Source organism: Mustela nivalis (genome assembly GCF_964662115.1).
Source record: "Mustela nivalis genome assembly, chromosome: 9".
In the NCBI taxonomy this organism is placed as follows: Eukaryota; Metazoa; Chordata; class Mammalia; order Carnivora; family Mustelidae; genus Mustela; species Mustela nivalis.
This window is the reverse complement of record NC_139028.1, coordinates 18481695-18505133: the sequence shown is the minus strand read 5'-3', so window position 1 is coordinate 18505133 and position 23439 is coordinate 18481695. Positions and strand designations below refer to the sequence as shown.

At 39.9% G+C, this 23439-nt stretch overlaps 1 protein-coding gene across 3 annotated transcripts; it reads right to left on the bottom strand.

The window, feature by feature from the left end:
* Positions 1-11763: 11763 nt before the first annotated feature.
* On the bottom strand, positions 11764-21911 carry REXO2 (RNA exonuclease 2). 3 transcript variants are annotated; one of them, XM_082682628.1, is made up of 7 exons: positions 21603-21911; positions 20536-20619; positions 17443-17520; positions 16737-16848; positions 15284-15392; positions 13902-13955; positions 11764-12216 (listed from the first exon to the last, which is right to left on the bottom strand). In XM_082682628.1, exons 1-7 carry the CDS (start codon positions 21747-21749, stop codon positions 12087-12089), a joined length of 714 nt encoding a protein of 237 aa, XP_082538754.1. In that variant the 5' UTR covers positions 21750-21911; the 3' UTR covers positions 11764-12086. The 3 variants fall into 3 exon arrangements, with proteins under 3 accessions (XP_082538754.1, XP_082538753.1, XP_082538755.1); XM_082682627.1 differs by lacking the exon at positions 13902-13955 and having other exon boundaries at positions 21603-21834; XM_082682629.1 differs by lacking the exons at positions 11764-12216; positions 13902-13955; positions 15284-15392 and adding an exon at positions 15760-16088 and having other exon boundaries at positions 21603-21834.
* Between the last annotated feature and the right edge of the window lie 1528 nt (positions 21912-23439).

Genomic DNA, 23439 nt, shown 5'->3' with positions numbered 1-23439 from the left:
ATAACAGTTTCCCAGACAAACAAAACTTCAAGGAGCTTATCACCACCAAACCAGCCTTACAGGAAAAGTCAAAGGGAAGTCTTTAAATGGTAAACAAACAAACAAAAAAAGGCCAAGTAGAAGAAACTATGATGGAAAAAAAAACTCCACAAGAAAGAGCAAACATAAAGATAGTATCTTAATCACTAATCACAAGTAAAGCCAGGTTAAAAAACAGAAGTAGTAAAAGCAATTATATCTACAAAAATCAATGAAGAGATACACAAAATAAAAAGCTATAAAACATAACATCATACACATAACACATTGGAGGGGAAGTAAAAATGCAGTGTTTTTAGAGTATGTATGCACTTAAGCAACCAGCAGCCTTCCACGGGATGTCACAAATGAGCCCAATGGTAACCAGAGATCAAAACCCATGATAGATGGACAAAAGTGAAAGAAATCCAAGCACAACACTAATGACAGGCATCAAACCAGAAAGGAAGAGAGCAAAAGAAGAAAGGAACAGAGAAGAACTATAAAAATAACCAAAAAACAAGTAACAAAAAGGCAGAGTTCACACTCCTGTTAATAATTACCTTAAATGTAAATGGGCTAAATGCTACTATCAAAAGACATGAAATGACTGAATGGATTTTTAAAATGACTGATTTTTAAGTTCCATAAAAGAGACTGATTTTACTCCTACAGACACATACTGACTGCAAGTAAATGGATGGAAAAAGATATCCCAGGCAAATGGAAGGAAAAATTAAGAAAAAGACCAGAGTATGAAAAACAATCTGAGGGTTTTGAAGGGGCGGGGGGTGGGAGGTTGGGGTACCAGGTGGTGGGTATTATAGAGGGCACGGATTGCATGGAGCACTGGGTGTGGTGCAAAAATAATGAATACTGTTATGCTGAAAATAAATAAAAAATAAATTTAAAAAAGAAAGAAAGAAAAGACCAGAGTAGTAATAATTATATCAGACAGACTATTTTTTCTCAAGACCTATTTGTTTTAGAGACAAAGAAAGCATAAGTGGGAGGGATAGAAGGGGGAAGGAGAGAGAGAGAGAGAATTTCAAGCAGACTCCACACTGAGTATGGAGCCCATTGTAGGGCTCAATCTCATGACCCTGAGATCACAACCTGAACCGAAACCACAAGTCACTCACTCAACGGATTATGTCAGCACCCCACCCTAGACAAAGCAGACTTTAAAACAACCACTGTAAAAAAAATAATAATAAAAAAATAAAAAAACAAAAACAAAAGCAACAACGACTGTAACAAGAGACAAAGAAGGGCATTACATGTTAAAGCAATCAATCAAACAAGAAAATAGCAATTATAATTATCTATGTACCCTACACAGGACCACCTAAATATATAAAGCAGATATTAGTAGACATAAAGGGAGAAATTGAGGGTAATGCAACTGTAATATGGAACTTTAACACCCAATCTTCATTAGTGTACACATCATTCAGACAGAAAATTAACAAGAAAACTGTGGCTTTGAACAACATATCAGACTAGATAGACTTAAGAGATACATACAGAAAATTCCATCCAAAACAGAATATACACTTTTCAAATGCACATGAAACATTCTCCAGAAAAGATCATATGTTATACCACAAGTCTCAATAAATTTAAGATTGAAATCATATCAAGCATCTTTTTCAGTGAAAATAGTATGAAACTAGAAAATGGTTAAAAGGGAAAAAATGGAAAAAACAAACAGGTGGAGGCTAAACAACATGACCCTAAACAACCAGCGGGTCAATGAAGAATTGAAAAAAGAAATTAAAAAACACACGAAGACAAATCAAAATGAAACACAACAGTCCAAAATCCTTGGGACACTGGGAGAGCAGTTCTAAAAGGGAAATATAGAAGAATACAAACCCACCTCCAGAAACAAGAAAAAGCTCGAATTACCAGTTAATCTTACACCTAAAGGAACCAGAAAATGAAGAAACAGCCCAAAGTTAGTAAACAGAGAAAATAATGTAGAGCAGAAATAAATAAAATAGAGACAATAAAATGTTTTTAAAAATCAGTGAAATTATGAGCTAGTTCTTTGAAAGAGAAACAAATGTGATAAACCTTAACTCAGTCTCATCAAGGAAAAAAGAGGACTCAAAATCAGAAGCAAAAGAAGAAAAACAACTGACAGCACAGAAATACAAAGAATAATAAGGGGTTACAACAAAAAAATTCTATGCCAACCAGTTGGTCAACCTAGAAGAAATCAATTTCCGGAAACATATAATCTTCCAAAACTCAATCAGGAAGAAACAGAAAATCTGCACAAACTGGTTACTAGTAACAAAAATAAAACTTCCAATAAACATGTTGGGAGCAGGACAAGATGGCTGCACAGGTGAATTCTAGCAAACTTTTAAAGAAGACTTCATGCTTATTCTTCTCAAACTACCCCCACCCCAAAAAAAAGAAAAAGAAAAAGAAAAGGAAAACTTCCACATTCATTTCATAAGGCCAGCATTATCCTGATACCAAAACCAGACAATGATACTATAAAAAGAAAGACTACAGGTCAATATCCCTGATGTAAATGGACACAAAAATCTTCAACAAAAGATCAGCAAACCACATTCAACAACATGTTAAAAGGATCACTCACCCCGACCTAGCTGGATTTATTCCAGGGATGCATGGGCGGCTTCAATTTTGCAAATCGATATGATGTATCACACTAATGAGTAGAAGGACAAAAACCACAGGATCGTCTCAACAGATGCAGAAAAAGCTTTTGACAAAATACAAATCCATTCATGACAAAACGCTCAACCAGGTGGGCTTAGAGGGAACATAACTCAAAATAATAAAGGCTACATATGAAAAACCCAGAGGTACCATCATACTCAATGGTGAAAAAGTGAAAGATAATCCTCTAAGATCAGGAACAAGAGAGGATGCCCACTCTCACCACTTGTATTCAACATAGTACTGTTAAGACGTAGCTGCAGCAATTAGACAAGTAAAAAAGTAAAAGGAATCCAACTTGGTAAGCAAAAAGTAAAACTGTCACTATTGAGGGCAAATGACATATTACTCACAGAACACCCTAAAGACCTCACCAAAGAAGAACTATTAAAATAAATAAGTACAGTAAAGTTCCAGGATACAAAATTAATATACAGAAATCTCTTGCATTCTATATACTCACCGCAAAGTAAAAGAGAGATAGAAATTAAGATAACAATCCCATTTACAACTGCACCAAAAAAAAAAAAAAAAAAAGTCATAGGAATAAATTTAACTAAGAAGGTCAAAGATCTATACTCTGAAAAGTCCAAGACAATGATGTTGAATACAACAAATAAATGGAAAGATATACCATGCTCATGGGTTGGAAGAATGTCACTAAAATGCCCATACCCCAAAAGCAATCCAAAGATGAAATGCAACCCCTACCAAAATATCAATAGCATTTTTCACAGAACTAGAATAATCCTAAAATTGGTATGAAACCACAGAAGACCTTGAACAGCCAAAGCAATCAAAAAGAACAAAGTGCTGAAGACAGCACAATCCCAGATTTAAAGATATACTGCAAAGCTGTAAAAAATAGTATAGTACTGGCATAAAAAATAAACAGATCAATGGAATAGGACAGAGAACTTAGAGATAAACTCACAATCGTATAGTTAAATGAGTGAAGAACAGACAATGGGCCAAAGACAATCTTCAAAAACTGATGTTGGGAAAATTGGACAGCTACATACAAAAGAATGAAACTAGACCACTTTCTTACAACATGCACAAAAGTAAACTCAAAGTGAATTCAAGACCTAAATGTGAGATCTGTAACCATAAAACTCCTAAAAGAAAGCAGAGGTAGGAATTAACGGCCTTAGCAACTTATTTATGAATGTCTCTTCAGCAAGTGGACCGAAAGCAAAAATTATTAGGACTACACCAAAATAAAAAGCTTTTGCATAGCAAAGGAAACCAACAACAAACAAAAAGGCAAACTACTGAATGGGAGGAGGTATTTGCAAAAAAGATATCCAATTATGGGTTACCATCCAAAATATATAGACTTTATATACATGTACAACTCAACACCAAAAAAGGGAACAATCCAATTAAAATACGAACAGAGCACCTCAACAGACATTTTCCCAAAGACATACTGGTGGCCAAGGCACAAAAAGATACTCAACATCACTAATAAAGGAAACGCAAACCAAAACCACAATGAGACATCACCTTACATCTGTCAGAATGTCTAGCATCAAAAAGACAAGAAATAACAAATATCAGCAAAGATGTAGAGAAAAGGGAACCCTCGTGCTGTGTTGGTGGGAATAAGAATTGGTACAACCACTGTGTAAAACAAAACAGAAGTTCCTCAAAAAATTACAAATAAAAATACCACATGATCCAGTAATTCTACTGGATCCCAAGGGAAATACCCACCCGCCACCCCCCCCGGAAAAAGAAAATACTAATCTGAAAAGATACAGGCACCCTTATGTTTATTGCAACATTATTTACAATAGCTAAGATATGGAAGCAGCCCAAGTGTCCACTGACTGATGAATGGATAAAGAAGCTGTGGTATGTTTATACAATGGAAAACTAATCATAAAAAAGAATGAGATCTTGCCATCTGCAAAAACAAGGATGGACCTAGAGGGCATTATGCTAAGTGAAACAAGTCAGAGAAAGATAAATACCATGTGATTTCACTTATATGTGCAATCTAAACAACAAAATAACCCCCCAAAACAGACTCAAATACAGAGAACAAAGTAATGGTTGTCAGGTGACTTGGGAAGGGAGAAGGGCAAAAGAGATAAAAAGGATCAAGAGGTACAAATTTCCAGTAAGTCTGGGAGATGATATGTACCCCATAGGGAATATAGTCAGTAATATTATAATACTACTATGTGGTCACAGATGACAACTGTACTTCTGGTGAGCACTGAGAAATGTATTGTGGAAACACTTATGTTGTACGTAACACTGTATGTCAACTCTACTTCATAAGCAACCAGCATGATCAGAATCTTCAAAAAATGTATCAAAATAAGTGAAAATAAAGTTTTAGTCATAACACTGTTATTTTCTATCAACTAAATACTATCTAACTTAATTCTTCAGAACTATGGACATTAGCCATCACATTTAAGTAATTTATCTATTTTCAAAGAAGAAAATCCCAAAGCACAACCATTCTCCCACTTAATTTTAGAACCTTTTTTATCATGATCTCTAACACTGCATTTCCAGGGTCTTTCAGGAGCTCAGTATTTAAAAGTATGTCATTCTTTCCCCCCAAAACCAGTATTAATTGTAGGAAACGTACCTATAACCTTCAAACTTAAACTAGATTTGGGATTTAATTCAAGTAAAATTATTTTTTTTCCAATTTTCAGACTTTATCTGAAACTCTAAAATAATTTTAAAACTCGTGCCTGTCCCCTTTCCCCACCCATCCTCAGAAAGCTGGTGTTGGAACATCGACGATTTCATAGCTTAAGGTCACGCAAAACCAATTTCGGAATGTCCAAACTGGAAAAAGAGAGCTTCCAATAACCTAGGAACCCACAGCATTCTTAGAAAGAACTCTAAGGGGTCAACAATAGTGAGAAACACATGGACAAAGCATGTAGCTTTGACACTCTGGTCATTCGCACATCACACAATTTCACCTCAACTAGAACCACAAGGCTTTCATTGCTTATCCGCCCGCTCCTCTCATTGAGTAACTGTCAAGAAGAATTACTTGGGTAGGAGAGAATGTATCTTCTTTCTCTCCTCTTCCAGGAGTGTACTGGAGAGCTGTCCCACCCCAAGCATAAATATACCACAATGATTCCCAAACTCCAGTCTGGGGACTGACACAGGCCCAGGATGAAGATGATGTGTTTTTTTCCAATGTGAAGTGCAATGAAAATAAGGACACAATTTTCTCACAACGCTAAATGTATTCCACTTCAGGTACCTATCCCTTATTCTGAAACTACATACCTCTGTATAAGTTTTTGTTTTGCTTTTAAGATTTCATTTTCTTAGAGAGAGAGAGAGAGAGAGAGATCACAGAGGGAAAAAGAGAAGCAGACTCCTCGCTGGGCAGGGAGACCGATGTGGGACTCAATCCCAGGTCCCTGGGATCGTGACCTGAGCCAAAGGCAGGCGCTTAACTGACTGAGTCACCCAGGCACCCCCCTTTGTTCTGTTTAAAAATGTCTTTTATGAAATAACGGTGATAGAAGATGGTATTTTTAACATCCTTCTCTGGTAAAATAAACATTGGTAATCTCTAGAGATTATCCAAATAGCTCAGCATTTTTACTATTTATAAAAGGCAAAGCTGTGGAAAATGAACAGTGATAATCTGGGGTAGAAACAATTTTTCTAGTAAGAGCACGCCTGGAGCACGTCATAAAAACCCCCATATTTCTGGAAGCTTATGTTGAACATAGAGTCAAACAAGAGCCACCTTTCCTCCTACTCCACTCTAGGGATGTCTACAAATTCCCTTCACGGTGTCTCTAGTATTGGTCCTGCTTTTCTTCTGACATGGTTTCTTTTCTGCTAGTTATTAAATGTGAACATAAAAATGATGGGGTGATCATGTCAACATATTTCGTGAAGTGCTCCAAGGACAGAATAAGAAGGTACAAGGTAGAATGAAATTATTTAGGACCACTAGAATAGTAAAGATAAGTGTATAAGAAAAATAAATGAATGACTCAGAGGAACTACAACCAAGGAGAGTGAAAGTATTTACTACATACGGTCTCTAACTATTAACCGGTAAAGAGAGCGGGCAAGGTAGAATGGAAAATGGAGAGGTTTTCCCACAGAAGCAAAACAGGCCTGGATGGCAAGGCAGCCTTCATGAGCCAGTTAACCTAGATTATGCAGGAAGTACACGTGATTCAGAAGTCAGAAGCATGTCTCCCCCACCTCCTAGAGCGAACTTTAAGGTAGGAAGAAGGCTGAATGCTCTCAAAGGATATTTGTTCAATTTTCTTTGTAAAAAAAAAAAAAAAAAAAAACAGCCATTCCTTACACCACTTTGATGCTGACGTAACAGAAAGCAGCTCCCTAAATTCTCCAAATTGGGAAACAGAATTCTTCTTCCCAAAGGCACAAGCAAGTGTCCCCAAGCTCAGCTCATCCAGGCCACCTTTCATTTACACATTCGTCCTAGAGAGGATCATTCTGAAAATGGGTTGAGTCAAATTACGCATCCTTTTTTTTTTTTGGTGGTAAAATATACCTAAAGTTTACTATTTTTTCCATTTTAAGTGAAGCAAGTTCAGTGGCACTAAGTACAGTTGACCTCTGAACAACATGTTTTGAACTACACCACTCCACATATATGTGGATTTTTTTCAATAAATATGTTGGAAAATTTTCAGAAATATGCGACAATTTGAAATAAGTCACAGACGAGCTGCACAGCCTGGAAATACGGAAAAAAATTAAGAAAAGGTTAGGTATGTCACATATGCATAAAATATATGTAGATACTATTTCAACATGACTACCGTAAAATATACACAAACTGAATGTAAGTTACAAATTTATCAAAACTTACCCAAACACTAATAGACCATACAGGGCATCATCCACAGCTGAGAGAAATGGAAGCGAATATGAAGACGCAATATTAAATCATAACTGCATAAACCATACTGCTGTAATAATTTCAGAGCCACCATCTGTGCAAATATCCACTTAAAATGCTGTGTGGCACTAATCATCCCTGCATGAGCACTGCAGGGAAAATGAACTCTAGAGAGTCTATTAGTAAAGTTTCGGGGCAGTAAAAATTTACATATGCAGATTTTGACTGGGGGGGGGGTCATGGTGCCCCAACCTCTGTGTTGTTCAAGGGTTAGCTGTACAATTCGCATAGTTATGCACCCCAAATTATGCAAGTTCTCGCAAGTCCTCGAAGATTCTGCAGGCTGTTTATGGTACGTTTCCATTTGCACAAGAATGTATTTTTTTGCTCCCCAATCCTTCCATTTTCTAGAACTCATTCCTGAATCAGAGACTCCTGTTTTCTGTATCCTGGAATACCAGTGGTCTCACAACCCAGGCGCAAAATGAAACTGATTAAACTCCCCCGGAAACCAGGTCAAAGCTCGGGTCTGATGCACTAGACTCGACAAGTCAGTTATGAAAGCAATGACTACACGGTTAGTGCCGTGAAGATTTATAATCCCTTCTTCTCAGCAGCCTTTAATTGAGATAGTGGACATACAGAAATTACATACTTAAGGAACACAACATAATGTTTTTATACATATGTACATATTGTAGGGAAAAAACCCATCAAGCTAAATAAGTAACCATATGTAGTTACCCCGTTGCATGTGTGTTGAGGAGATTTAAGACCTGTCCTCTGAGAACAGTTCAAGGACCCTTCTACTCAGTAGAAAAGACTCAACAAGAAGAAACTCTTCATTTCTGCAAGTACCGTGGCTATGGTATAATCAGGAGCCGCATAAAATTAAAAGGCTTTGGTCAAATAACCCAAACTCAATACTCACAACAGATAGCGTGTAGCGAAAAACAGAGCATTAACAGCTTCTGCCTCATCAAAAGATACGGAAGGAACAGCTTTCACTTTCATTGAATCTGCTACAGACGGCTTATCCTAACAACCAATTTTCCACCATCCCAGCTGCTTATTAATGTTTCGAGATGTAAATGCTTGAGTGTACCTAGGACTGTCATGCACTGTCACAAGGCAATCAGTATGTCAAAATGTATTTAATGACAGAACCGCACGTGAACATTACAACTAGCTATTCTCACCTTTTTTAAGGCTTACACATACAAGAACACCACTTCTGCCAAAAGAAACCGATCAATTTCCCTGTGAATTTGTCCACTGCTTTATTAATACAGAGATCTATTGTTTTGTCAATGATAAAACACAGGGGTCTCAGGCTCTGTCGTTATCTGTTATGGCTAAGCTACTGAAAAAAGGGGGTCTTTCTGGCCCACACACTCACTGTAATGGGAAGATGACAAAAAGCACTCGAGGAATGCTGACTGGGACTATCATCACTGTACTAATCCGTTCACCTTACGAGTTTAATTCAGGGGAAATATACCTGGGTAATCCTGTGCATAGAGCTTGCAGGATAATTACAGCTCAGCCAGGAGAACCACCAACTAAAAAGCCCTCGGGAGCGCTGGAACAGCAAGTTCTGCTAAACAAACATACTGATCATTCTGAAGGCCGTGGTTATATTTAAACCAATTTGCATGGCAGCTCATTTCACAGAAATTACTTCATAGCTTCAGGAATCCCATGTGAAATCCGTTATGAGAACTACCAATTTAAATTTCCTTTTTTTTTTTTTTTTAAGCAGACTGATAAATAATGAACTGATCACCGAACCATCATGCCTTTACACAGACCTGCCTTGGACCAGATTTGCTTATTTCACAGGTTGCCAATTATCTTGCTAAAAATTAACATGTGCTCCATCAGGAGATACTGTTCCCTTAGGAAGACATGGAATAGAGGATTAAATAAGTGAGCAGGTCGTTCATGGGACAGAAGACTTAAAATGAACACGTGGAGCTAAAATTCTTAAGAAAACCAAACGGCAGGGCAGGCAGGACAATTAACCTGATGACCACGTGGGCCAGCTGTGGGGGAGAACGCCTGCACCACTAACAGCAGCATCTGCTTCCTTGGAACCTTTCTCAAGCCCAGTGTTCCCCTATCTATTCCCGTGTGAGAATTTGTAACATTCCTGAGAGCTGAGTAAGGACGAAGACTATTTTGCCAAATTTTAGTTGGAAGAACTAAGTCAACTCAAGGTCACTCTGGCAGTAAGACAAGCCTCGGTAACACATGGTCCATCATAGGCCATTAAGTGAACGTGGATTTAAAATAATGCCCCAAACCCTCTTACACTGTTGGTGGGAATGCAAGTTCGTGCAGCCACTTTGGAGAACAGTGTGGAGATGCCTCAAGAAATTAAAAATAGAGCTTCCCTATGACCCTGCAATTGCACTCCTGGGTATTTACCCCAAAGATACAGATGTAGTGAAAAGAAGGGCCATCTGTACCCCAATGTTTATAGCAGCAATGGCCACGGTCACCAAATTGTGGAAAGAACCAAGATGCCCTTCAATGGACGAATGGATAAGGAAGATGTGGTCCATATACACTATGGAGTATTATGCCTCCATCAGAAAGGATAAATACCCAACTGTTGTAGCAACATGGACAGGACTGGAAGAGATTATGCTGAGTGAAATAAGTCAAGCAGAGAAAGTCAATTATCATATGGTTTCACTTATTTGTAGAGCATAACAAATAGCATGGAGGACAAGGGAGATGGAGAGGAGAAGGGAGTTGAGGGAAATTGGAAGGGGAGGTGAACCATGATAGACTATGGACTCTGAAAAACAATCTGAGGGTTTTGAAGGGGCAGGGAGTGGGAGGTTGGAGGATCCAGGTGCTGGGTATTAGAGAGGGCACGGATTGCATGGAGCACTGGGTGTGATGCAAAAATAATGAATACTGTTACACTGAAAAAATAAAAAAAAAAATAAATAAAATAATGCCCCAGCCACCAGAGCTGATCGAGCAAGGCACCATTTCCCAGGGATCCTGGACCAAACGAGTCCACTCTCACAGCACATCAAGGTGCTCACCATGTACCAAGCCCTGAGCTCAGAACTATATGGGAAGCATTTCATTCTAATGTCATTCTTTAAGTCAGATACCATCATTCTCATCTTATAAGTAAGAAACTTGAGGCTTAGAGAAGTGAACTTGGCAGAGCCACTCAGTAGGTCTCAGAGCTCAAATCTGAACCCAGAGCTTGATTCAAGAGCGCTGTCCTCAACTGGGATACAGTCCTGTCTTCCAAACCACTGAAGCTGGCACATGAGCTAAACCCATTCTACTCCAGGCAGCAGAAAGAACAGTCAGAAGTCAGCAGACTAACATTTTCTCAGCTTACACCTAACTATACTTATAAATTTGAGCCTTGATTGACTCATCTGGAAAAAGTTCAAGTCTTTCTCCACTCACACGGTTGTTGCAAAGCTAAAAAAAACTTAGTACATAAAATTATGCTAATCCTGATCCACAGGCTAATGATTCCTGATCTATAACTCTCACGCATTGGGATCACACCACTATGTCCACATAATGGCCGGAACAGGCTGCGGAATGCAATTTGAGATCCAGTGGTTCTCTAGGATAGGCAGAAGCTACCTATGGGCCTTCCCAATCCTGATTTCTTGCCTTAAGAAGACATATGTCAGAGTGAGTTGTGTTCTACAGACAAGGGATTCTGGCTAAGGATTCACCTTAACACTGTGCTGTAAAGTACACAAATTAGGAGTTAAGATAGACTGAAAACCTTTCTCAGATACTTACAGAGCATTACACCTGGGGCAGCCAATGTTTTATAAAACTAGCACATGACAGCGTAAGACAGAGTATCTCTTCAATAAACCTTCTTACTTACAGAATCCCTCTCTGATGACGGACTTGAATTTCTGGCGTGCAGTGAGAAGTAGCCATTCCGGAGCTCTGCCAGTTCGATAACCACAACAATGAGCCCAAGTTTGCTTCAGTTATTCTGTGCTTGACTTATAGAGCAGAACAGAACAAGTTCACCGGCTGTTTAACATACGAAGAGTTAACCCATCCCTGTGTCATCATGAGAATTTCAACATCAACCGTACCGCTGAGAAAAAGCCACCATTTCAAACTACTAAAGAATAGATGGAACAAAAACGTTTGCATTTCAATAGAACTAGCTTTATTATTATATTATTATTATTATTTTAAACAAAAGAAATGGTCTAAAAGCAAATGCAGATATGTACCGAGGGATGGACATGACCTGGTACTTACAGAGGAGCTGCTGTATCATAAATGAAAACAGAATGTTAGGAGAAAAATGGTATTTCAGGTGCTGTCTGCTTGAATAATCTGGAGACGCAAGTTAACTGAAAGAAGGTGCTGTGCCAAGCAATCAGCGGGAACAAAAAACAAAACCAAACGCAACCACCAGCAGCTGCTTCCCAAGAACTATGCGCTGACAGCATGAGCCCTGCCATCAACTCACAGTCTTCTCATTTTCCCCGTTTTCTATAATTTTCCTCTTCTTTTCATCTGTTTTCTTCTTGAAGATGTTATTTCGGTAAAACTGAAGTTCTTTGATGCTTTCACTAATGTCATCGAGCGCCCTACAAGCAAACACATCACACTGAAGTGAAATGCCCACGGAGGAAGGAAGCCATCGACAACGTAACTTAGGAGTAACAAACAACAGGTACTACTGTAAATGCTGCTGACACAGTCTAGAAGAGGAACGTTTCAATCAAGCAAATGTAAGTGCTTTGTTAAAAAAAAGAAAAAACTGTATTAAAAAAATTTTTTCCCTAAAATATATCAGATGATAAAGTCTCCTAGACTGTCCTATAAGATGGTGAAGGGTTCCATGGAAAAAAGAATTCTAGGTTCAAGTGAGTTCGGGAAAAACTAGGTCCAGCACTCCTTTTCTGAACTTCTGTGCAAAGCATTTACTGTGCTAATGTGGGCTGTGAGTGTCCACGGGGAGGATCTACTACACACACAGTGTGTCTAAAATGTAATCAACCACGTGTGTGGGTGTGGAATAATTATTAACAGCTCTTGGAACAGTTTGGGGAACACTATGCAAGATTTAATGACATCCCTGTATAAAATACACTGACCTGCTCAAACGTGACTCGTGACTCAGTCATAATAAGCATCAATCATCAGCCAGTACCTGGCCAACACGGAGGTTGTGCCTCCACTCTGAGGGAGATGTGTGCTACCATCAGCTACAACACACTCTTCTCTAACATGCTCTCTCATCTGTCGAGTCTGAGAAATCAGGTAAGCTAGATTATGAGAACCGTGTGCAGGTCCATCAGTAAGCTCTGAATGAGAAGTCAAGGGCCTCTATCCTTATGTTCCGCAGCAGAAACATCCATGTGGTTGATCATGGGATGCATTTTCAGAACTTGTAAGGCATTTTACAGAATGGTAAATACCATAGATACACTGTGACCTTTCTAAAGATTGAAAAATGCCAAAATCCAAAAGGCATCAAACCCTAATTGTTTCAGATGAGGTATTCGAAACCTGCATTCCTGCACTGGGGTCCATGCAATTCCCCTCCCCCGACCCCGCAAAGAAACACTAGCAGGCCGGGTTCTTTATAGCAGGGACTCAGTCTCTGTTTGCCTAGACTGTGCACGTAGGCACTCAGTAAACGGATGCACTAAATGCTGCCCTTAGAAGCCAGCAGTAAATCCCCAATTAAGTCTTATGTTCCTCCTGAAAGATGACAAAATTAAAAACAAAACAAAACAAAACAAAACAAAAAAACACAACTTTTTTTTAAAGTAAAAGAGCCAGTACAGGACAGTAGATAAAATCTTCAAATTTCTTGTGTACCTGTGGCTAAGTCTGCAGACTTAATAGAAAGGATCTGAAACACTCAAAAGTGCCAAAGTTAGGCTAACTATGTTAACCCAACTGTTGACAAAGCATTCTAATTTTAAGTGGCTACAAGTATTTATATCCTTGCTGGGAAGAATATTAATACCGCTCATTACTAGAAAGATTAAAGACTGCTTCAACACACCTACAAACTAAGCTATCTTTTAGTGTTAAAACTGAAGTGAAGACATAAGATACTACATATCTCAGAACAGAATATCAGAATCCTGACCAGAATTTCTAATAATCATAGCAAAAGAAAGTTAACTTTATGCTAGCTGGCTTTTACTTGTTCCCCCAAGAAAAAAACAGTGGAGGACAGACACTATTTTAAGCAGTCAGGAACTGGAGGGTTACATGTGTGTCAGATTGCCAAGCGCTTAGAAGGACCCAAACTTACCTGTGAGAAGCAGCCTTCTTTGGTGCAAATTCATATTCTTCTGGATACCAGCGTCTATACACAGCAAAAATGGAACTCTCAAAGGAAACTGTCTCAAATATACTGGATAATTACCTCCTTCAAGTCATTTATTAACACTGAAAAAGGCATTTTGGGTTGTGACTCCAGAAGCCTCCTTGCCTGGGACTGTGTCTTCACCCTGGCTCTTCCCGGTAAGCAAGCTCATGCTCATCCACGATTCCTAAATTCACTCCACTCCAGCCCTCTCCTACCTTGTCACGGATGGCCAACCACCTGCATCTCCGCCTACAAATCCATCAGACACTTCTAATGAACACATGTAAACCTACACTTATCCTCAAGACCTCCCTTCTCCCACCCACCCCATCTGCTTTTGTTCCTATTTTTCCCTTTATCTTTGAACAATACCATCCTCTGCCTAACTGCAGAAACCAGGAACTGCAGAATTGCTTAGAGCTCTTCCTTTCCCTCACTCCCCCATTCGAACACGGCATACCATGCCAAGTGACATCTCAAGATGTGACATTCTCCACACCCTTCTCTGCCACCCAAACACCAGGTCCCTAGCTCATTCTTCTGTCTCCAAGACAAGGCAAAAGTGTCCCTTCTTATCGCCCTCTTTTCTGCCACCTTATGATCAGAATGACCTAATCGTATCACGGATTCTTCTACTTACACATTTTTAAGGGAAACCGACTCTCATGTTAACCATCTCAGCCTGCCATACAAGCCCTTCACAATTTGGTCTTACTTCCCACCTTCTCCAAGCTGCATGCCTGGCACTTTGGCACTGATGGACCATTTGTAATTCCCCTATCTCCCTGAGCCCTCATTTCTTCATACTTCGGCCCATTCTCTGGAATCCTCCCGCCTCATTTAAATGCCAGGAAAACATCCAACTCCTCTTCCAATCTCAACTTAAACTTCCTATGTGGAACTTTCCCCGGCTTCTCATTCCTTACTCCAACATCTCGGGGCTCCTTCCCCCCGGTGCCCCCAACAGTCAGTATGCACATTTCCATTACAGAAGTCATCACACAGTGTATGTGCAGCACCAATTCTAGGCTATTTCAAGGCTTTTCATTTGTTACGTTCCCAGCGCATAGGCCAATGCCTAGCACAGAATGGTGTTCAATAAATTTTGTGAACTAATGAAATTTATACATAAGATTTTCGACATTGTTTTCCCCATTTCTCACCAGTCCAGAATCAACTAAGGATCTGTCCAAGTCAGAAAGGGAGGAAGTTACACACCCACTTGGCACCCTCAGTTCTAGCATTCTATTCAATTACTTTCCACAAATTCTCAATTAAAACATGCTAAATGAGGCAATTTAATGGATCCTAAATATAGCCCTTACCTGCACAGTTCTTTAACAGTGCTCACATCAATTATTCTATAATGAAGATGTTTCATGAACTGGGGCATGTATTTGTCAAGAAACTTCTTATCTGCATGAACTGAATTTCCTAGAAAGACACGAAGCATACCGCATCTGTGTATTTCTAGCAGTATACAACAGGATATCAAAATTATTAACCGGTACTGAAATGGAGGGGATTTTTTTTTTTTTTAAATTCAAACAATTCCTAAAAGTATCTCGGAATTTCTAAATCAGGTTTGGTGCATTTGATTGGGCTACAAATACAGACTTCTGAGTATTTACTCAGTCTAGCTCATAATTTTATAAATAGCCTCAATGGACAAAAAGGATAAATTCCACATACTTAAAATAATGCACAAATCCATTTGTTACTTTTTCAGATCATACCAGATGTGCACATTTTCTCCCAGTGTCATGAAAGCCACACTATTAACACTAAAAACTTAACCACATTAAGTAAATAAAACTTTATTCACATTCCAATTTTAACAAACTGTATCCATATTCATGTTTCCATACAGTAATTTATATTAAAAACACTAAATTTTAAATAACTACTTTAAAATAAACAGCAGCCAAACTAGCTAGAGGGAAAATATACATACAACATATACTCTAGTACTTAAAGTCAAAACTTTTAAAATGAAATTTAAGAAAAGTGTAAGTTATTGTATCAGTTTACATATACAAATGCAAATACACCTCCAGAGACCATTAACTTTTCTCTGACAATGGCTGTACTTTCAAAATCCTAGTAGAACTGGCCCAGTTTAAGCAGACACTGTCACACAAGAAAGAAAAGAAGGGGGAAAAAAAAAAAAAACAGGTGGACATTTCAGATTGAGACTCAAGAGACAAAATAACCAAATGAAATGGATGGGACTTGACGGAGTACTGGTTCAAAAACAAGTAGACATTTGGCACGTGGACTAGATGTCAAACGGTATTAGTGAATTATTTTTAATTACCTTAAATGTGATAATGATACTGTGGCTACATGAGAAAATGTCCTTATTCTTAAGAAATACACGATGAAGTACTTAGAAATGAGGTGTCAAAATGTCTACAATTTACTTTCAAATGTCCAACAAAAAAAAAAACAGACAAGTAAAACAAATATGGTGCAAGGTTAAACCATTACCAAATCCAACTTTCCTGTACATGTGAATTTTTTCCATAATAAAAATATAAAGGAAAATTTCATTGAGTGAGTCTATGTACCCCAGATCCCATGTCAGGTTTCAGGGCAGTTTCCCAATACTCCTGTTATAAATTACACAAGGAAACTTGAACGCAAAATTAAGATGTATAATCCAAGTGAGGGCAAGTGGAAGGCATGATGGTCTTAGTTGATCTTTCTGGAACTGCAGTCTCTTGAACCACTACAATGGAACACTATCTACAAGGTATACATAGGATTGGATTTTACCTGCAAGTGGACAGAGCCCCGGAGGAGTCTGCTGTCGTACAAAGGACAGAAATTCATACTCTGCCTGCTGCAATGTCATTGTACTCTCCTTCACTGCCTTGGTTAGACCAGACTGCAAGAGAGAATCCCCAGCCCCCACCAGAAACACATCAAGTCAGTTTTCAAAGGCATCCAGATATGAAACTTCACTGCTAAAATGGGCAAATATAACCATACATGGACCATTTATAAAGCTCAAGTTCAACTGAAACTGCCATCTTTGCACTGATTTTTTTTCTTAAAGAATCCAGGTCAAATAAGCTATGTTCCTGATTGTTAATAGCATTTCCACACAGTCAGAAAAAGATGGTGCTCAAAGTCCAAGCTCTGGGAAGAAACCACTATTACCAGGAGAGCAGCATTCCCCCTTTTCTGAAAGTTGATGTCTAACCTTATCCAAAAGACTGATTTGAGCAATACTTGACAATCCGTAATGCGTTCGCGATAGACTGAGTGCAGGAGAGGAAAAAAGAGAACATTCAGAAGATGATCTCGAGAGGTTCCAAAGATGACAGGTAAACAAGCAAGCAGTCTCCCAGGCTCGCCAAGCAATCTTCCTCTAACCCTTTTTAAAATCCCATCCAACAATGGTATAGGATTCAGATGTGGGAGCAACACGCTTGTTACTGATCCCCAAAGCAGCACTCCTGTTATTTGGTAATGTTACCTTCCCATGATGTTCCTTACACCAATCTGACATGCTGTCCAGTAACTCATCTGGCTGTTTTATAATCAGGTTAGGACCCTGTGGATGGGAAAAGCCATTAGTCATCCAGAATTGACAGGGATAACCGTGGTTTCTGTGTTAAAGTTTATGCTGCTGTCAGGATTCAATACACAGATAGCAGGAGAAAGAGATGAGGGCCCTTTGTTATCTCTGTAAGTGATTCTTATTCATTCTAGTGCTGTTTGCAACAGCAAAGAGGAATGCATGTGCACACACGCACACACCTACCTCTGAAAAGTGAAATGCCTATTAATAGAGAACATTGGTTGTCTGTCAAGGGTCAGCAACCTATAGCCGGAGTCTTTGGCTTTTTTTCCCCCCTCTATTACCAGCAAGCTAAGAACGATTTTTACATTTGTCAAGAGTTATAAAACTAACATGTGACAGGTATGTAGCACTCCAAGCCTAAAATATTTACTATTCAGTCTTTTTTTAACCAAGAGCTTGCCAACCTCTAATTATGAGTTCATTTTGGAAAGTGTCTATATTGCCAAGTGAAAAAAACAAATTGTAAGACAGTATATAAGTGCATGTGATCTTGTGTACATGTGTTTAAAAACACACACACACACACATTTATATATGCATGCAAAATACCAAGAAAATATACAAACTTTGGGGAGTAGGATGCAGCAGCAGAACAGGGCAAAAAACAGCTTACTACACATACATGTTGGATAAAGTTATACGGTATAATTTTAACAATATTTTTATATCAAAAGGTTAAAAAGGTAACTGGTAACACTTGAGGAAAACAAGAAAAAGTAACACGTGGCTGTCAAATTCTCTGTTCCATTTAACAGAACACTAAGTGTCTCAGATGAGTCCCAGCTGTCAAGTCACAGTATCTCCTGAACGATGGCGATAACAGACTGCTCCTTTCCCTCAATGGAATGTTTAACATAGGATAAAAGAAATTATAGATATCAAAGTTCTTTGAATTCTTGGAAGAAAAGTATTCTATGAATCCAAGGTATTATTGCTACTAAGTAATAAAAATAGTTCGCAATCACTGAGAGGAATGGCTAGAATTTAACTACTGGACATCTAAAAACTAACAAGGAGCTTTAGCCAAATAAGAAAAACCAGTAAAGGCAATCTCTAAGACGCAAAAAATTTGTTCTGATTACATATTTTTTTAAAAAACCAAAAAAACCTCATCCTGTTTAAAAAAAATTTTTTTAACAAACCATGATGAAAAAAGCAAACTATTTTATTTATTTATTTTTTAAATTTCTTTTCAGTGTTCCAGAATTCACTGTGGAAAAAGCAAACTATTAATCTAAGGCCATCTAACTTATTTTAGGTCCCAGTTTGGCACACGAAGCTACCTACAGAAAAATGTTCAGGGTAGGATATTTGCTCTTCTACCAGTATAAAACATCTTCCTCAGACTCATACACAAGAATAAAACATATTTTCCACAGAAAGGACACTTAAGAGTGCCTTTTTTTTTTTTTAACATTCTTATCCTCATCTGACTGGGTCTATTCACAAATGCCACACTCATCTGCAGCTGTGTGAATACAGACCCAAATTTCCTCCAGGGTACATATTAACTAACTGGCCCATTAAACTGTCAGTATTTCACATTATATCAACAGTCTAAAGGAAAAACTCTTCTTCAGCCAAGGGTACGTAGGGCTCACAAAATAAAGACACTTCGCTATTCATCCGCACTAAATTCCAAGTGACACGGAAAAAACAACCAAAGCTAAAACATAGAGGTTTATTTATATAACGTTTAAAAAAAATTTAAAAAAAAAAGAGCTAGTTGTTATGACGAGAAACACAAAGTCTCAGGACTCTCCTCCAGCTGACGTATCCAGCGGTACTCCACAAAAGTCACAAATCATCTATAAATGCCTCCTCCCATCCCTTACCTACTTCTACTAAGTAGAAGTCTTACTGCGCATTAATGAAACCTACCAATGACAGTAGCACATCACTCCTGCTCTCTGGGAAGTGATTTTAATAGGACCACCTTTTCCACAAACATCCCTACCGTGTTCCTATTCTAGAATTTCTTATAGCCTCTGAAATGGCTAACAGTATGAGACCAGGGACCAATTCCAGATTAGGGCTTTCACCCTCTACCAATCAGAGGCCCTCACACACTTCTCAAATGCTTCATAAGTGGCCGAAAGGCAACCGGTGTGTTGCTTTAATATTTCAGCTAAAAGCAGCATGTTAAAACCTTAATCATGCCCAATATATCAACAAGAGAGTATTCTGATTCTGCATCAACAGAATTCTAAAATCTTAAGATCTAGACAAGCACATACCCTAATTGAGAAGACAGAAATTGGGCATACAGAGAGTAGAGTTAAAATTAAGGTGGTGATAGGGGCGCCTGGGTGGCTCAGTGGGTTAAGCCTCTGCCTTCGGCCCAGGTCATGATCCCAGGGTCTTGGGATCGAGCCCCACATCGGGCTCTCTCCTTGGCGGGGAGCCTGCTTCTCCCTCTCTCTATCTGCCTACTTGTGACCTCTCTGTCTCTCTCTGTCAAATAAACAAATAAAATCTTAAAAAAAAAAAAAAATTAAGGTGGTGATAGAGAGATTAACTTTGGCCTGAGTCACTAATCCTGAAGAGACAATAGCTGGTTCTTATTGGCTAGAAGTACTTCACTCAAACCAGCTGGGTTAAATTTCTGACTTCCCCAGTAACAAGCCAGGTGGCCTTGGGCAAATTACCCAGTATGTCTGAGCCAAAATGTCCTCCTCTATGTGTGCAACTATGTACCTCATAGTTGTTGTAAGGACTAAAAGTAGATACACGTAAAGCACTTAAAATTGTGCGAGGCACACAGTAAGGCTCCGTAAACAAGGGCACGTATGCTTCTGTAATTTTTGGCATGGATAACTGAAAAATAACTAGACTGTGAGACAGACTATTTTGGTTCCAGAACCAACCCTACCATGACCTAGCATATTCCTTTGGAACTTAACCTATATGGACCTCAGTTTGAAAAATGATTTAGATTTCTAATACGCTCTAAAGAGTATGACTGTATTACGTGGTATCACCTACTTCAGCCAAAATGTTGAGATCAGAGTCAGTTATCAGACAGGCCATCTCAATAATCTGGTCCTTCTCAATGTCCAATCCTGTCATCTGCAATCAAAAATAAATAGGTAACACACAAAATCATCTTTCTGGTCTATTTTACCCAATTTTTATGTGACAGTAATTCCCTCAAGCATATTCCATTTCTATCCCATAGCCTGGATAAAAGAGACAATAATGCTTCTCTGGCAAGCCCCCAAGACACTGACATGAGTAACTTATTCGGTGAATATTTGCCAAGGGCCTGCTGTATGTCAGGCACCCTAGTTCTACTGTAGGACAGATGCAAAGTCAGCAAAATTGAGTGCTGACAGCATTCAATTTGGTAAGATACAACTCACATCACTACGTCTCCGCAGTTTACAAAGTTTTCCTATTAATTATGCCTCTTGATCTTCCTTACAACCTAACGTATAAAGCACTGTTCATACCCCCATTCCACGTATAAGAAAACTGAGGCCCAACCGAGGGGGCAGTCTGCAGCGTTAAGTATGGAAAACCTAAAGGGATCAGAACCGGGTTCTAGCCCCATCACGGAACCTAACAGCATGACCTTCAGTGAGCTCAGTCCTCTCTCGGGGCCTCAGTTTTCTCGTTTGTGGAGTGAGAGGTAAGGCTGAGTCACGTCCGGAGTCCGGTCCAGCTAACAACCTAGGGTCCTGTAAGACTGCGGAAGGAGAGTCTGGAGTCTAGCACAGTCGCTGTCCCAACCACCCCCCCAGCCCATCCCCCCCAAGCGAGCCTAAACCCAGAAGGACCAAAGCGTTAGGGAGGGTCACGCTTGGGCAGAGGGGGTTGGGGAGCCATATGGATAACTCTTCCCTCTGGAAAAGAAACCCCACAGCCCAGCACAGTCCCCAGCGCCTACAGGACGCCAGCCTGCCGACTTGCCCGCGCAGCCTACAGCCGTCGGCGCTCACCTGCCACACCTGAAACCCAGAGACCCGCCGCTGGCCGCGGACAGGCTCAGCTCCCCCGTCTAACGCGCGGACCCTCACTCGTCTCCCTTCACCCTCGCGGACCGCACTCACCTCCAGGTCCACCCAAACCATCCGCTGAGCCATGCTCTCCCCTGCCGCCATGGCTGCGCCACCTTCGCGGACACCCCGCGACCTGAACTGCCCTCGACTCCCACCCACACCTCGCAACAGCCTGGAGCCCAGGGAGCCGCCTAGCATCACCCGGCACGAGCCACCACGGCCCCAGCCTCTCAGCCGGCGCTGGCGCAGGCGCGATGGTCGCTAAACGTCGCAAACCCGCGGGGAGGCGCAGGAGTGAAAACCACAAGTCCCAGGAACCAGTGCGCCAGCTGGCCCTGAACAATCCGGCTTAGCTGCCGAATGGGACGACGGGAGTTGGAGTCTCGCCGGGTGTTCCGACCGATTTCCCCACCCCCGCCACGTGTTTTCGGATGTTACTGGACGCGCATGTTTTTCAGAACTAAGTTTATTCGTCTCACAGGAGTTATTTCCTGAGTTTGGATTAGTTGCAAACCGCCTAGTTGAGAAAGAAGTCTCTTACTTTAGCCAAAAAAAACCTGGTTATTTATTCATAATTTTTTTCGAAATGTATCTTTCCTCTGTTTGCCCCCCCCACCTTTTTTTTTTTTTTTTTTTTTAACTTACCTGCCCCTCCACTCCCCACCTGGCATGTATTTTTCTCCTTGACGTAAGGCAGCAGTGCGGTGTGCTTCTTTCTCGGCCAGAAGGCCGGTTTGGCTATCGTGAAATCCTTTAGAAATCCTTGAAATCTCGTGTGAGACACTCTTAGCACGCACTAGGTGTTCAAGAAGACTTTGTTCGCGGGCGAACAGTTGCTCTTTATTATGGAGGGAGGGGGTTTGTTTCAGCTCAGCTGTGGGGTGTCAACGGTGACGACTTCCTGCTTAACCCTTACGAGTCCTCAAAGTTTAAATCTTGTCCTTTTATAACGAATCTATGCCGCAAATTAAAATGAACTAAAAACAGCTCTGCCTGCTCTGTAATCTGCTGTGGTTTTGATCGAAGTATGGGTAATCTCCGACGTAGCTATAGTTTCCATCATTTCCAGGAGTAGGGACCGCCGTCAACAGAACCTGTCGACCCGGTACTGTCAAATTGCATCAATCTCTTTCAATCTTGGCTATTCAGTAGCGAAGTAGTGTGCAGAGTGCAACTTTGTCACAAACATTGGCTTCAGCCTGGAATTATACCTTCTATATATATATATATATTTTTTTTTTTTTTTTTTTTTTTTTTTTTTTTTGGAAAGCCCTATTGCCACTAATTACAGAGCTTGTGGTTCATTACGTAGTAATTCGTACCCGGTGAGCTGGTTTTGTGACAGAGAAAATTGTTGCCTAATCAGAGCTGTAAGGACAGCGTAGTATATGGGATGTCAACTTTAACTCCTTTGGTGTACCCAACCCACCACCTGCCAGGGCACACAGAAGCTCTTTGAAGGGTCTTGAAATTGTGTGCACAGATTGCATACTTACAAAGACTTTTATTGTGCACAAATGTGTATATATTATAACTGCATTGCCTGATGAGTCACATTGGTTTTTTTTTTTTTTTTTTAATTTATTTGACAGAGATCACAGGTAGGCAGAGAGGCAGGCAGAGAGAGAGGAGGAAGCAGGCTTCCTGCCGAGCAGAGCCCGATGCGGGGCTCGATCCCAGGACCCCGAGATCACGACCTGAGCCGAAGGCAGCGGCCCAACCCACTGAGCCACCCAGGCGCCCCGAGTCACATTGTTTTGCTATTGCTTTTGATTCATTGTAGCCTACTTTATAAGAAGTAGTCTACATTTCTTCTTGTCTCCCTTAGTTTTTAACTTGGTTCATATGAAGTAGAATCAGCTGAAATACAGAAACTTTTATCAATTGA

Bases quoted from the DNA above. Each gene is read 5' to 3' on its own strand.
- REXO2 (XM_082682628.1), bottom strand. From the start codon at position 21,749: ATGCTAGGCGGCTCCCTGGGCTCCAGGCTGTTGCGAGGTGTGGGTGGG. The intron at 15,393-16,736 runs GTAAAATCCAAT...GTGTCTTTCTAG, and splicing joins GGGGCTCTGTCCACTTGCAG to GAAATTCAGTTCATGCAGAT. The intron at 13,956-15,283 runs GTAAGGGCTATA...TGCTGTGTATAG, and splicing joins ACTGTTAAAGAACTGTGCAG to ACGCTGGTATCCAGAAGAAT.